The sequence below is a fragment of the Triturus cristatus genome, chromosome 8 (genome assembly GCF_964204655.1).
Source record: "Triturus cristatus chromosome 8, aTriCri1.1, whole genome shotgun sequence".
Taxonomy (NCBI): domain Eukaryota; kingdom Metazoa; phylum Chordata; class Amphibia; order Caudata; family Salamandridae; genus Triturus; species Triturus cristatus.
This window is the reverse complement of record NC_140591.1, coordinates 1379230511-1379246738: the sequence shown is the minus strand read 5'-3', so window position 1 is coordinate 1379246738 and position 16228 is coordinate 1379230511. Positions and strand designations below refer to the sequence as shown.

At 46.9% G+C, this 16228-nt stretch overlaps 1 protein-coding gene across 1 annotated transcript in view; it reads left to right on the top strand.

Moving 5' to 3' along the window:
• Positions 1-16228, top strand: part of LTN1 (listerin E3 ubiquitin protein ligase 1) — a 452785-nt gene that overhangs the window by 261793 nt on the left and 174764 nt on the right. Inside the window, exon 20 of the mRNA XM_085623083.1 lies at positions 1337-1472. Within this exon, the coding sequence (XP_085479209.1) occupies positions 1337-1472 (136 nt within the window). The remainder of the gene's footprint in view (positions 1-1336; positions 1473-16228) is intronic.

Sequence of the window (16228 nt, the reverse complement as noted above, 5' to 3'; positions counted from 1 at the left end):
CAGACCAGTATAGTGTTTACAGCAGTAAACCTCAAGAGTCCTAGTTACTGTATTTTAAATAATACAGTAGTTGGTTCAGAGCTCACAATTCCTATTCAAGTGTAGAGGGGAGACAAATGAATGAGAATTCAGCCTCACAATAGGTGAAATCAAAAGGCCGCCACAGAGAAAGCAATTGCTGGCGGAAGATGAAACACAGCAGCCCCACACAAGAGAGACGCCTGCTCCTCAGTAGTAACAAAGCCAGGCACAATGAATGGATTACGAAGACAGAATCAAGAACTTTGAAGGAATAGAGCTGGGTAACAAACAAAGCAAAAAAGTTGCCATTCTGTGTCCAGACACCAGCAGTGACAGATACCCCAACCACCTCCCACACCCAAGTCCACGTAAGGGAACAAATCGCTAGAGCGGGGAACAACAAGAAGTGATGAGGGAAGTTGCTCTCTCAGCTGTGATGACCTGAGCATTGAAACCTATGCTAAAACAATTCTGAAGTCGGATTTCACTTGGCCTTAGGCTCCCTTTACAGAGTATGAGCCTGAATGTGCAGTCACGTCTCAGTGCTAAAGATGTTCGTAACCAGCTTTGAGAAGCTGGAAACTTGGTTGGGACACAACATAGAAGGACCCTAAATAACAGCGAGCCCTAGAGAACTAATGGGTTTTAGATTAATGGTCCTTCTATCTCAGCTCCTTCAGCCGCTCTACCTAAAACGCACCACAAAACAGACGGAGAGAGATAGTCACAGAAGCCACACACACAAACAAGGATCTCTTCCCCCCTCCCCCACACACAAACACACCACACACTCCCAGTACGAAGCAAGGGAAAGAAACAGACACTTTTAAAACGCTTGCTTCCATGTGGGCTCCTCTGAGGTCCCCTTCCCCAGTAGAATGAGCACAATGCCTGCCAGTGTCTGTGCACATGCTTCACCTGCCATGCATACTTCCAGCAGCGTTTTTCTTGAGGTTTCTCTGGGAATGTGGTGGTTTGTTCTACTTAGTTTAATTCATGACTATCAATATAAATATATTTGGTTTCAATACCAGTTGAACTGATGATTTATCTTTCCACTGTGTCTTACTGCCACCGCTGCAGCTATGTATATGGTGTTGCATATCTGTTAGAGCTTCTTCTGTCTTTATAGTCGGCTCACCATATATTTTTTATTTGCTTTGTTTTTAATTCCTACTGAAGAGACTGCCAAAGTGGACATGGGAGTACTTTCTAGGGTACAAATGTGTTCTAGATAAAGCGTTGAATCTACTGTCTCAATAGTTCTTGTGTATCTTATTGACTTTATTCTCTTAATATTATATTTTTTATGCAGGAGGCTTTGGACATCTTGCTGTAATAAATTCTTGTTTGCACAATTCAACAGTGAACTGCACAGAAATACTTCCTGGAGTACTACAAGTAATTATGTCTTGGAAAAATAGTTTTGAAGAAATCTTCCTATTTAGCAGGTGAGGCAATAATATTGTTTCAGGTGATCATTTCTCAACCGTCGGCTGCTCTCTGCTATGGTGCTTGTGCATCCCAGATTAAATGGTTGATTTCTGGTACACCAACCTTAAAGAAGACCTAGAAAATGCATATGACTTTGGCGTAATGAATGGAGCTCTCATGACTGTAAGCTTCTTCTCCCTTGGATTCAGGAATGAGCTGTTCTACAGGAAAGACTGTTCGAACCAGGTAGCTGACACTACAGCGTAATGAAGGCTTTTATGCTACAAATGCAAAAGTCCTTGAGCCAGGAAAAGCAAGACAAGCATCAGCCATCCGCCTGGTAAAAATATGTTGTCCAGAGAGAGTACATTTTCCCTAGTCAACGACTTTGTAGCCTACTTCATTTGTATGTGATACTGAAACTTGGGTGTTTTATCAGGGAGGTGTCTGCTGCACCTCTCTTCTTATTAGAATAATTTACCTGTAGCACCTTTTATTATTGCACCTAGCAGCCCAATGGATGTTTGCACTACATAATCACAGTTCATTTGATTACTTTTATGTTCACTAATCGGTATAAGGGTATGAATTAAGTCTGGTCTGCTGAAGTTGATTTGCAGGGGTCAGTTCTATTCCCTGTGTTTTATCTGTACTACTCCACAAGTACCTCCCATTCACCAGCCCCCAGAATCACACACAGCTGCCCCCCGGCCTTACGAAGATAACTACAGATTAGGTGACTTTGCAGAGGTATTTGGTTTTACGTTGTTGTCCCTTGCCAGGTATGGAAATATATGGTATCTTAAATTCTGTCTGTGCTATAAGCCTTAATCCATTGTGCGTTTACTTTATGACTTCTATTGGCACAAGCAGGCTTCAAAAACTTTTAATTAAAAGTTACATTTATATCAAGAAAAATACCCTGATAGGGATGAGTATTCTCGGGGTGATACAAAATAACTTGCCTTTGTAAAAGTGTTTTATTTGTACAAATATTTTTATGTTCAGCTTGGCAAACGAAAACTATTTTATCACAAGGTGTTTGTGCACATAGGGAATACCATTAGCACGATTGGCAACCAATAACCACTGCCAGTAATATGTAATAAATTATTGACGAATACAGGCCCCAGCTAGGCCCGCAAAGCACAAGGGTTCGCTCTCCTGTAACGGAATCTATAAGGAAGTTGGCACGGAAACTGCAAAGTACAAAAACAACGTTTATTAACCCTTAAGGGTGGTCCTACAATCCACACAACACTCTTCAGTATTGCATGGAGTAGCACAAAGAACTTGCGTACACAGTCCCCTTTTATACACAACAGAGGGGCTCATAGTGGGTGGATACAACATGAGGTCGAAGAACATTACCATTTATGGTCATTCTCGATACTGAATCAATACATGGGCGGAGCCAACACACTCTTTGGGCCCGTGAAAACACATGGTCAAGCAAAGCTAATTATAACAGATGTGGTCAAGTCTGGGCATGCGCCAGATGGACAAGAGAGCTATTTATAGACTGTTACTAGGCAGAATACAGGAGCAACTAACACAGAGGTCGGACTCTCCTCGTGACGAACACGTGGCAGCATGTCAATACAAAATGGAGTCCGGACTTCAGTCAACATAACCAAAGAAAACACGATCGCAAGGGAAAGCATTAATGTTTTCAGTAAATGCTTAATCACATTCTGCCTTAATTTACAACAGACGACCCTTTCAGCATTTACTGAAGACATCCGGTTTCCAAGAATAATCGTCATATATATCAATTATCATCATTCCCTTAACCTCTTTAGCTAGACCCTTCTGGCGAGCAACATCGGCAATAGCTTTCTTATCTGGAATGCAGAATGAAATGCATACGGAACAGCACAATGGTCCACATTGAATACACATACAGAAAAGGAACAGAACTGCTATAATAATGCAGAGACCAGTTAAGACCTTCCATCCCCAGGCAGTAACCAACGCCCAAAACCATCCAGAAAAGGACCAAGTGCCGTTTTCTGTGTGGATTTCAGCTGCTATTTTATGCAGCTTGTTAATGGCGTTATAAACGGATGGCGTATGATCAGGAATGAACACACAGCAGCTACTTCCAATAATTTTACAGGCTCCACCTCGATCAGCTAGCATTACATCTAATACCATACGATTCTGCAACGTAACAATCCTAGTTATTTGTAACTCTTCCGTAAGATTCCCAAGAGCAGCGGCAGTCTGATTGGTCACAGCTTCTACCACTCTTGTTAATCTTCGGATCTTCCTACTATTCAAAGCGGCTCCAACAAAGAAAAACAGTCCTAAGTTAAAATCAATATACTGTTGCAAGCTGGTATCGGTCTGATCCACATCATCAATTGATAGAGTACGTTTATATCTATTTACAGTCACATTATTCAACAGTTTCAAATCCTTATGATATGACGCAGGTGCTAAGAATACAGGAGGTAATAGGAATGATACATAGCATACCCCAGACCACCCAGCCGGCAAACGGTAATAACCTTTATTTCCACATACAAAGTAGGTATTATGGGATGCTAGGAAGGTACTATTATTTAACCCGTCGATGTTTAATACGGTTATGCAATCACTGACACCAACAGGGATAAAACCCACACTCTGGACACACAGGTCCGCTTGGGCTTGAGCCACTTGGATCACAAACTTGTCCTTCCCCACAGTGTCTCTGGTGTTCGTGAAGATATAGGGAATGGATTCATTGTCTGGTCGGTACTCTTCCCATTCCCAAATTGTCCCATTTGCTTGTGGATATCCATTTTTGTCCTGATGACATTCTTTATTGAGTCTGAAAAGCAATCGTCCCACTGTCGGTTTCCGAGTGGCAAACAGCAAAGTGTACCATGCTCTACAAGAGCCATTGTGAGAGAAAGGAAGTGGTATGAATGGCGTACCTCCTTTCTTCTGATGGGCTGGCATCATCCCACATATCCAACAGTTCGTAGCGTTCGTAGCAACGTGGGTGTGATGCAGCATCTGAATGAAAGTGTTATTCAAGTAGGATTGTCGATGCTTCAACTCTTGATATGGCAATGTATAAAAGTAGTGCTCCGCAGGCACTGGAGTCGTCAACACAAGCGTCTTTCGAGCAGGAGTTGCCTCCTCCCAAACCATGTGGTTATACCAACGATAGCTACTGTTAGCATGAACCCCAATGCACAAAGAATTTTCTTCTTCTCCATGTCAAAGGAAACAATACCCTGATATCTTCCTGAAACTAAAAAGGTCTGTCAGAACTCTTCCCCTTGGGCAGCGGTTGATTTCTTCACCAGCGGGCCAAGACGGGTGTCACTACACTAATGCAGGGCTGATCCCCCCCCCTTGCCTCATCGGCTCTCCGTTTCACTAACCCAAGGGCCGTTCTGACAGTATGTCCCGGTACTGGAAACCTCACTTCCTTGGTTGCAGATGATATCGCCTTCCTCCAGAAGTCGCGTGGTCCGGAAAGAGCTCCTCAGTGTCGTTTGGCTCCGCAGCACGGCCTGTCTCTGCTGCTAGGATTTCTCGTTGATCGGTCAGCACGGCAGACTCCACCAATCCGGGCGGTACCTTTCGACAGTGTAAGGAATGGATCCAATTCTTCCTGTTCGAGACTCGCACTGCCGTCCTTGTTGCAAGGAGGACTTGCTCAGGTCCGACCCATCTCGGCTCCAAACTGTTCGTTCTGTCGAAAACCTTTACCATGACATGATCCCCAGGCCGGAGACCATGTCCTTCGCCGGTAGACCGATCAGGGAGCGCCTCTCGGACCTGTTGATGAATAGAAACCAAATTATCCGTTAACTGTGCCAGATAATCGCTCATCATTACACAAGGTACATCATACACAGCCTTAGGCCTTGGTGGACCCCAAATATTCATTGGGCGTCCAAATACGATTTCGTATGGCGTAAGGCCAGTTCGAGAGTGTGGCACCGACCTAATTGACAATAACGCCAGTGGCAGGGCGTCTGGCCAAGTCAAAGATGTTGAAGCTTGGATTTTGGCGATCTTAAGCTTCAGTGTACCATTATACTTCTCGACTAGTCCTGCAGACTGGGGGTGGAATACGGCGTGGAACTTCTGGGTGATGCCTAGGCCCTTCAAGACATACTTTATAACATCCGCTACAAAGTGAGGGCCATTATCACTCCACAGAAGTCTACAGACGCCGTATCGAGGGAAAAACTCTTTCAGCAATAGCTTCGCTGTAGTCATTGCAGTATTGTCTTTCGTAGGGTACGCCTCAACCCATTTGCTGAAAGCGCAGACCACTACTAGAACATACTTCAAATTGTTACAGCGCTCAAGCTGGATATAGTCCATCTGCAGAACCTCAAAGGGTGCAGTGGGCGTCGCAAATCCTCCTGCTGGAGTTCGAGTGCCTTTCCCTGGGTTATATTTCAGACAGATCATACAGGTCTGCACCACCCTCTTTGCTGTGCTAGCAATCTCTGGATGCTCCCAGACTTGGGTAAGCAATTTCACAATTGCGGAAGCTCCAACATGTGCTAGCCCATGTGCCATCTGAACCATAGGTTGTACAAAGGCCGTGGGTAATTTCCATCTATCCATCTGCTTATTTCTCCAACAACCCTCATCATCCAGTTCTCCTTCGCTAGCCCATCGTTCCCGCTCTTTGTCAGAAGCGGTCCTTTGTATTTCTCGCACTTCTTCCTTCGCGTCATGCCATCTCTCCACCTGTGATTTTACTACATACATGGCAGTAGCGCCGGGCTGTATCGCAGTCTCCCGTGCTACGCGATCCGCTAACGCATTCCCTTTTCCAACTTTATCAACTACTTTCCTATGGGCACTACACTTAACAATGGCAATTTTCTTCGGGTATGTCAATGCGGTTAAGAGATTGTGGACTAACTCCCCATGCATTATCTGTACCCCATGTGACGTTAAGAACCCTCTCTCCTTCCAGAGTAGGCCGAAATCGTGCGCTACTCCGAAAGCATAGCGGCTATCTGTGTAAACATTCACACACAATCCTGTACTGAGCTCACATGCTCGTGTTAATGCTATCAGTTCCGCTGCTTGAGCTGATTTCTGCGGTATGCGTGCTGTCTCCACTATCGTTTGCAATGTGGTAATTGCATACGCTGCTGAAGTCGTACCATCTGGTAGCTTCAGGCATGATCCATCTACCCACAGTTCTCCATCTACATCTGAAAAGGGCGTATCCTGGAGATCAATACGACCCTTTGTTTGTTCCTCAGTCACAAGAATACAATCATGCGCTTTCTGTGCCTCAGGCTGGGTCTCGGGGTATGGCAACAATGTGGCCGGGTTTAATGTCACGCACCTTTTCAACGTAATATGAGGAGCCAAAAGCGTCAGCTCATATCCCGTTAAACGGGCACTGGTCAAATGCTGCGTCTTTGTTTGATTAAGCAGGGCATCAACAGCGTGGGGGACTAACACCAACAGTTTATGGGATAACACAATTCCTTCACTCTGCCGTATTGACACAGCTGTCGCCGCAACCGAGCGAAAACACCCTGGCAATGCTTGGGCGACAGGATCAAGTACAGCCGAAAAGTATGCACAAGGGCGCTGCTTATCGCCGTGCATCTGCACTAAGACTGATAATGCACATCCATCTTTCTCATGCACATACAACGAAAAGGGTTTTGCATAATCAGGGGTCCCTAACACTGGTGCTGAACAAAGGGCCTGTCTCAATTGCTGAAAAGCAGCGTCACACTCATCTGACCAGGGGATCGGGATGGGCGTGTCTTTTGTCAAGAGAGCTAGTAATGGCTTAGCTATGTGTGAAAACCCCAATATCCACTGTCTACAAAAAGAAACAAGGCCCAAAAATGCACGCACATCCTTCTGCGTGGATGGTCTCGGTGTGTCCAAAATTACTTGGATACGATCTGGTGTGAGTGCACGCCCCTCCTTAGACAAAAGGTGACCTAAATAAGTCACCTTTGGTCTACAGAATTGCAATTTCTTCCTAGATACTTTATGATTGTGGGAGGCTAAAAAGGAAAGTAAGGATAGCGTGCTTTTCTCACACAATTCCAGGGTGTCAGCCGCCAACAAGATGTCATCGACATATTGAATGAGGGCGACCCCCTCGAGTAAAACAAAGGAATCCAACTGTCGTTTCAAAGCCTGACTGTAAATACTAGGGCTTTCTGTATAGCCTTGGGGAATTCTACAAAAACGATAAGATCTATTGTTTAATGTGAACCCAAAAAGAAATCGGCTATCAGGGTGAATGGGAATGGAAAAGCAGGCATTTTTCAAATCAATCACTGAAAACATGGTCGCCGTAGGCGGGACCAAGGTAAGCAACGTCGTGATATCGGAAACCACCGGGTACTGAGGTATCACGATCTTGTTTACCTCCCTCAAATCAATTATGAACCGATAGACCTTTGCATCCGTGTCCTTTTTCAGAATAGGGAGAATCGGACTGTTACAGATATTATAGGGAACTTCTTCCACTACTCCTACTGCGATCAAATCTTGCACAATCTGTATGAGAGCTTCCTCGCCCTCCTGGGAAATACGATACTGCGGGAGGCGTGGTAACACCGCCCCCTCCTGGACGCTAATGTGGACCGGAGGAATCACCATTTGTCCCACATCTGTGTCCGAAGTCGCCCATAAAGCTCGGGGGAGGGTAGCCAACAATGCATCCTCTGATATCGTACACATCCGCCCAGCCCTGGGATAGTTGTCATTTAAGATCACCCTCACACCCTCAGGGGAGCAGCGGATTGTAGCCCTAAAGTACTTTAACATATCAAGGCCCATAATGTTATCCGGTGTATACGGAGCAAGCAGAAACGGACAGGGCGCAGAAAAACAATCAACTTTAAATGCAAGGGGCTGTGAAAGAGGGCTTCGGGAGAGTGTACCGTCAAACCCTACCGATGTAACTATTGAGCCGGATGGGGGAGCCCCCGGAACCAAGTACCTAGACAATGCACTACGTGTCGCTCCTGTATCCACTAGGAACTGATCAGTAGAACCTAAAACCTCAGCCGATACATAAGGACCCGTCTGATCGACCGGCACCTCAACTGATTCGGACCCCCATCCTACGCATTCCTATGCATGCTGAGAATCATGATATCCCGATTGATCGATGTCCGATACATGATACTGGTGCTGGCGATCAAAAACATTTGAGCTATCTCGGTGCTGCCCAGCAGTATCGAAACGGACATTATCGTTAGAATTCCCTCTAAAGTTCAAGAAGCCCCCTCTACCTCTCGGGCCACCCGGAGTGTGCCCCTGACGCGAAGCACGCAACGCTGGGCAATCCCTGGCCCAATGGCCCAACTGCTTGCAATACGCACACTGGTTCCTATTCAAATCAGATCGGCCCGAAGGGGGACCATAAGATCCGCCCCTTCCTCTATTATTATTACCCCGTCGGGGCGGGCCATATACTTGTGCTAACATCACCTTGGTTTTGAGATCTTTCGATTTCTTCTCCTCCTGGCCCTTCGCCTCGTGCTCCTGACGCTCATAATACTGAGCGATAGTCAGAAGGGCCGTCGGTGTCGCGGAGGACCAAGAACTCTCACTCGCTTTTAACCGGGCCGCAACTGCCGGTAGCAGATTAGCCACATATTTGTCCGCGAAAAGATGGCGGCCTGTGTCGTCAGTAAGCGACTGGCCACTAAAGTCATGAAATGTTTCTTCAAAGCGCGTGAAGAAATCTGCAACTGACTCGTCAACTTTCTGTTTACATGCTGCTAACATATTCCAGTCAATCTTTTTAGGGGGGATAATCGTCTTTAACTTAGTCACAATTGCAGCGGGGAGATCTAAAATACTCTGCGGCGGTTTCTGCGCGGGCTTCCTCTCCCTGTCTTCATCCTCAAGCTCAGACCACCGGGCCTTAAAGGCAACTATATCATCTACCTTTCGTACAGATCGCCACATATCCGGTGGTAGAATAAGACCAAAGAACAGGTCTATATCTGCTAAAGTCATAACGCAAGAATTCAAGGCCCCCTCGACTTCTTCATAGAAGGCCGCTGGATTCTTACGGGGGTCAGGCAATGCATTCTTCAATGCCATAACATCGGCTCTATGCCATGGAGTATAAACCCAATTATACACAAAATATCCCCTAGCATCGACAGAATTAATGTCCGGGCTAGTCCCCGCTCCTTTAGGAGGAACATACAAAGGCGCCGCCTCTCGCATTGGTTTAGCATGCACTACATCATCCTTATCTGACTGGGAGGTAGATGGGTAGCCCCCTGCCGCAACCGAATCCGACTGCTTCTCCGCCTCCGTTTGTTGGCGTGCTTTCTCTCGAAGGGCCAGCACCTCGTCCCGCAAGGCGAACAGCCGCCGAGCCGCCTCAGGAGCCTTAGAGGGAGAAAAAGCACCGTTACGTATTGCTCTAGCGTCCGAAGACACTTCGTCAGGCTCAAGAACATGAGAATATTTTCGGAAAGCAGTAATCACTTCCTCCGCGAAATGACCCAGAAAATACACTTTATCTCTCTCCTGCCACTGCCCCCAAGTTTGAAATAAGTCCTCCATGGATACCTTGCCTTTAAGCGCACGGAAGGAAAGTGTCCGAAGCTCAGCCATTTGCTCGGCCGACAGCATGGACCGTGTGTCTACCTTACCCGAAACCGGGTCAGAATCTTGCGGCCGTGGAGCAGATGCGCCAACATAAGGGGGCGGAGAGCGATCTAGCAAATAAAAATCATCATCAGAATTATTAAGGACAGGATAAAGCGGCTGACGAACAACATATTGACCCGAAACTTGTAGCCTACGCTCTTTCTCTTGTCTGTCCGTTTGCTCTTTGTCCTCCCGACGCTTCGCTTCCTGCGCTCGCACATGATCATTCTTTCGTTGCTCCTTATCAAACAGCGCTTTCTCACGTTTCTCTCGCTCACGCACTTCCTTCACCCATAATCGCACACACTCAAACATATCCTGACGAGCACGTCGCTTACACATACACTGTTCCACATACTCAATCTTACGTATATCAAACGATCCATACAAAGGCCATCGCAACTCAGGATCCTTCTTCGTGTATTTCCTCCATAACGTGCTGTACATTATGGAAGAAAGACCATGCTTCACGTACATATCCCTATTAGGAGTCCCCTCTGGGGGAGCTGGAGCAGATTCCTCGAGGTTCAACCGGTTTCCAAAACAGCAGCACCACTTACGGAGTGCGCTAAAAGCAGGCATGCTAGGAATAGTGCAAAATATGCAATATTATAAAGAAAATGGCACTTAATCGTTGCGCCGTTCAAAGTTTACACAGCTCCGGAGAAATTTCTCCACATTACCTGCCTATATGTGTTGCAACGCATATATTTTCACAAAGACAAATTCAAAATATGACTAGTCATCATCAATCAAACTCAAATAGCCAACCCAGGCTTCAAAAAACTCGGAGCAAGTACCGTACAACGGTTCTTACCAATCAAGAGTCCAGGTTCCAACTGCCAAGCTCCACAATCGCCCAAACGGCTCTCACGGCAGGACCGACAGAAGAGGTCTCAGTCGATGACCGGCGCCACCCAGACGGTCAGCTCGGAAGGGAAGGAAGAAAAACCTCGGGATGCCAGGGCTAAGACGCCGCTGGCAGTGATCACGTCCCCGGCCAAACTCCTCACCTTCGTCGCGACCAGTCCTTCGAGCATCCGAGTCGCCGATGAGCCCCACGTGACGGGCGCCAATTGACGAATACAGGCCCCAGCTAGGCCCGCAAAGCACAAGGGTTCGCTCTCCTGTAACGGAATCTATAAGGAAGTTGGCACGGAAACTGCAAAGTACAAAAACAACGTTTATTAACCCTTAAGGGTGGTCCTACAATCCACACAACACTCTTCAGTATTGCATGGAGTAGCACAAAGAACTTGCGTACACAGTCCCCTTTTATACACAACAGAGGGGCTCATAGTGGGTGGATACAACATGAGGTCGAAGAACATTACCATTTATGGTCATTCTCGATACTGAATCAATACATGGGCGGAGCCAACACACTCTTTGGGCCCGTGAAAACACATGGTCAAGCAAAGCTAATTATAACAGATGTGGTCAAGTCTGGGCATGCGCCAGATGGACAAGAGAGCTATTTATAGACTGTTACTAGGCAGAATACAGGAGCAACTAACACAGAGGTCGGACTCTCCTCGTGACGAACACGTGGCAGCATGTCAATACAAAATGGAGTCCGGACTTCAGTCAACATAACCAAAGAAAACACGATCGCAAGGGAAAGCATTAATGTTTTCAGTAAATGCTTAATCACATTCTGCCTTAATTTACAACATTATGTGAGAGTCTGCTCACCTTTGGCCAGTCCATTTCTCTCTTGAAGAGGTTTGAGTGGAATGACTCCTTATTTATTTAATTATTAGGCCTTTTTGTATTTCTCCAGCACCCCTCCAATGTACCTGCAGATTCTCTTGACACTATGTGAAGGGAAGGGCCGAGGTAGAGCATCTTTGGTAAACGAGAGGTTTTTTAGAAACCTGTGGACAGACAGTAGACCGTAGGGAAAGTAGGTGTCGTGGGAGTTTGTTTCAGAGGTGGGAACTAATTACTGATAGAGAGAAGAAGTCAAGTCAGCATGAACAGAACGTCTTTGTTGTAGGGAATTTGAGCGTTGAGCAATTGGAAACAGAGGCCGCAGTGTTGATGTGAGCTAAGACTCAGATCCACAATGTCTCAACATTCTGACCTACAAAGATTAATGGGTCTTCCCGGCTGACTGTTGGTAGCTTGTCCCAATGAGCATGACCTTCCTGAGAAAACATGCAGGCAATTTCTCTGCAACAACAGGCTAAACAACAGTGCAAGGACCAAATTATGTTAGTTAAAAAAGACACAAGATAAGTTTACAAATTTTAGATAAAATGAATAAATAGTGTACAAAACATTGGAAAAGGACATTTAGTGGTATCTCATGGGAAATGCAGAAGTAAATTACAAAGTGTCTTTGAAACAGTTTACCTGGACATAGTCACCCTTTGTGGGCCACCTTTGAATGAACACAGTCATGTCTAAGTTAGTGGTCCATCTTGCCAAACGTTTTTGCCTTTCTTATCATAGCTCCTACCCTCTAGATTGCAGTGTTGGATGGATATGCCTTTGGGGAGGTGAATTTGCTCCAAAGCCCTTCTGTTGGTGTAGTTTGTAAAGTCTTTCTCATGATCTTGGGCAGTCTTTGAATTTCTGATGAATCTACTGGCTTTGACCAGCTCTTAGAACACATTTCCAATATTCTCTGTTCATGCACAAGTCTTAAAAATTAGTCTCATAACGCAGCAGTCCTACATTAAGGCATTAGATAGGCATCAACGCCGAAGAACTGCAGCAGGAACAAGGTGACGTGAGTACGGAAGACCCTTTGTACCCACAAACCATTCTGAAGAAACACAAGGCTTTTCGGCCCCACCTCTGCCTTCTGGCTAAGGTCGGCACTGAGACAACGTTTCCGATGCCCTGCCTCCAGGCTCAGCTCCGAAACACCAAGTCAAGCCTTCCGGCTTGATACGGAGTCGTCATAAGTCCTCCTCGGAACCAAAGCAATCCGGTTCCAAACACAAGTCTGGCTCAGAGCCGACATCTTCTGTGCCGAAAGTCAAACAACCTTCGGAGCCGAAAGGCCAGCTTACGCCTGTGAGAAGTTGGCCTCGTACATGCTGTCCACTAGTTATAGTGGGCACCTTGCACCAGTCCAAATAACCCCTTATTGATGATAGGTTAAAGACAACCTTTATTGAAAGCTATCCTAGTGGTAGTTATGGAGAGCAGCCTTCAGGCTGAGTCTTGAAGGAATGTAAAGCAGCTTGTTTTACCAGTCTATAATCTCTTGAGTGGCTAAATAAAAGGAGAACACACCAAGTATATATACATATATATAATATATGTATTTATTACTAAAGACACCCGTCTAGTCTCTATGAGGCTAGAGGTAAAAGCACTTAAGTTACACTTCAAATATTACAGTAAAGTAGCACAAATACACGTTGGGCCCTAGGAACGAGCCAAACCATATACTAAGAAAGTGGTATAAGAACCACGACTTAACTAGACACAAGGCCTAGAGCCTGTAGAATCGCTGGAACACCCAAGGTAGTGACACAGGGGACCCACGGGGCCCGTGTGCAGTGTGAGAATACAGCCGCGAGCTCCCCTTAGCTTCTATGGGGAAAGTCGCGATTAGATTTTTAGAGTTAAAGGACACTTAGAAATGGACTAGGACCAAACCCTCTTGGACTTAGACAGTTCTAGGGTCAACACACATGGAAGCACCGGAGTACTCGAGTTACCTCACCCAGGGAAGCCGGGTGCATAGGTGTCAAATGGTGTTGGATCGCGTCGTAGTTTTCAATGGGAGCTGGCGAAGAAGTGCTGCTTCCGGGAAGATGCGAAGTGTCTGAAGAGATCTAAGCCTGGATCAGAGATGTGAAGAACCTGTAAGCAGAGGGGACAGAGTCTGGGTCACTTGCCAGTGACCAGGGGCACGATAGATGAATGCCCCACTGATGTCGGGTGTTTCAGGTGAAAGAGGTGAAACTTGACTCTTCAGCCACGAGGACCAGGAGGCGTCGAGGCCGACCAGGTGCTGGATTCGAGCTGTCTCACGAAGGATGTAGAGTGCTGCAGTGTCGGTGCCTGGATTGGACAGAACAGGCCTTGGCAACAGCAACCCACGCAGAAAGGAGAAATATGCTGCGGTGCGGACCAGCAAGGTCCTGGGGACTCAGGGCACGTCTGGAGCAACCAGAGAAGCCCAATCAAAGTAAAGTTACTCTTCTCAAGGACCCACAAGTCGACGGACAAGGGATCGCGAAGGGACCTCGAGAGGAATCACAAAATGGCGGCCCATGGGTCATTCAGAGTGGGTCGGCCAGCAATCTTCGGTGGATTCACTGCTCGGGGTCTGGGCTACAAGTAACCCAATGCACAGCCTCAAGGGACGTCGAGAAGCTATTGCACTAGCAAATGTGCACGTGTCCAGGGGTTCCGGTTCCATGGTACCCACGAGGGCTACGGGTCTCAGCTTTGCTGGGGACTCGGGTCAGCCTCTGGGAAGTCTGGAAACCCACCTCCTGTGTTGCAAAGTCTTCAACGTCCGGCCGGAGCTTCGGAGATGCAGACCGGGCAGATACGTCTTTGGTGCCTGCCAAGCAGGGGAGTAACTCCTTTACCCCAAGGGAGATTCTTCAGTCATCTGGCGTTGAACAGATCATCAAAGGTCCAGGATTCAGTTTCATAGTTTCATCCAGGAATATCTAAAGTTCTGGTTACAGAGGTTCCTTCTTTTTACCCAAGGAAGGGGTTGGACTAACTCATGGGACCCACCTATGGGAAGGTTTGGAAAGAGGGGTGGCTACACCCATTTCCTTTGTCCAGTTTCGCGCCAGAGCTGGGGCTGGTAGCCCCTGCAACCGGTTTGAGCTGGACTATGTACAGGGACACCAAATGTGCCCCCAGTGCAGGACTTCAAAGCACTCCTGGAGTGCTCCCACTCAGCCCTAATCCACTAAGGCCTGTTTGGGAGGTGGTAACACCTCCCTGTGACAGTAAACCTATTGTCCAGGCATCCCCTGCCAGAGTTTCGGTCAGCAGCAGGAGGCCAGACCCGTGTCCGTGGCTGCAGCATCCATTTTGTGATGCCAGGGCTCTTTTAAGCTGGTACCGGGTATACCGGTGCTGTCATGTCTCTCCCTCTAAAAGGGTGGGATCATACTCCCACATCAGTTACTGGTGTGGGGGTATGATTCCAAGGTTTGACACCAAACGCGACATGTTTCCGTGCAGCCAGTCCAAAGTTAGCATTTACCGTTTGGTTATAATGCACTTAAGAGTATATGGTCAGGCTGCATCACAGACAACCCCGGAGAAGAGATTCCGAAGGCTGCAGAGGGGCTCTGATCATGCATAGGCACCCTCTCACACAAAACCAAGCACCCTGCCTTCAGGATTGATAAGGCCTGCCATAGAGGTGACTGATAGGGTTATATGTGCAGTGATAGGTGAGATATAGTGAACCTATATCTCTGTAAGGGGTGCATGCACCACCTTACTCAGGCTGCAGTAGCAGACCTGTGGTGTCATTTTGGAGGGCTTCCAAGGGGTGGCATAATACATGCTGCAGCCCCTGGTAGGCCTCTGGGGTATCTATCCCCTGGATACAAAGTATACCATATACTAGGGACTTATAAGGGCACCTCAGAATTCAATATATTGTGTACCTATGGTACTAGGAATCAATTTAGAAAGGAAGCAGCTAGGCTGGTGTCCTGAATAGCAGGGCCCCAGCCAGACTAAAGTCGAAAAACAGTGTTACATCAGCAAAAAGTGGGGGTAAACCTAAGAAGCAGATCCTACTCTCCTGCAACGCCGGGATCGAAAACGCCAGCACCGAAAACTTTGGCGCCGAAACAGAAAGACACCCCTGCGGATCCGAATATAGACATTGCTCCATTAACACCGATCTGAAGCAAAAGAAGCTATATATTAACCCTGAGACTGGACGTATTCACACCGAGCCGTCTCACAAACGCAAGCTTTCAGATGAGGATCCTTCTTACTAGATAGACGAAATCTGTTGCTACAAGTCCTTTGGATCTACCATCACCACCACCTCCACAGCCTCCTTCTCCACCTCAGAATCCCTTGCAAATTACACCTCAGGATTCTCCACAATCTCACCATGACGATGACGATGATGGGGGGCTACATCTCCCAATAGATCCATGGACAGATTATACAATTGATCCCCTACAAG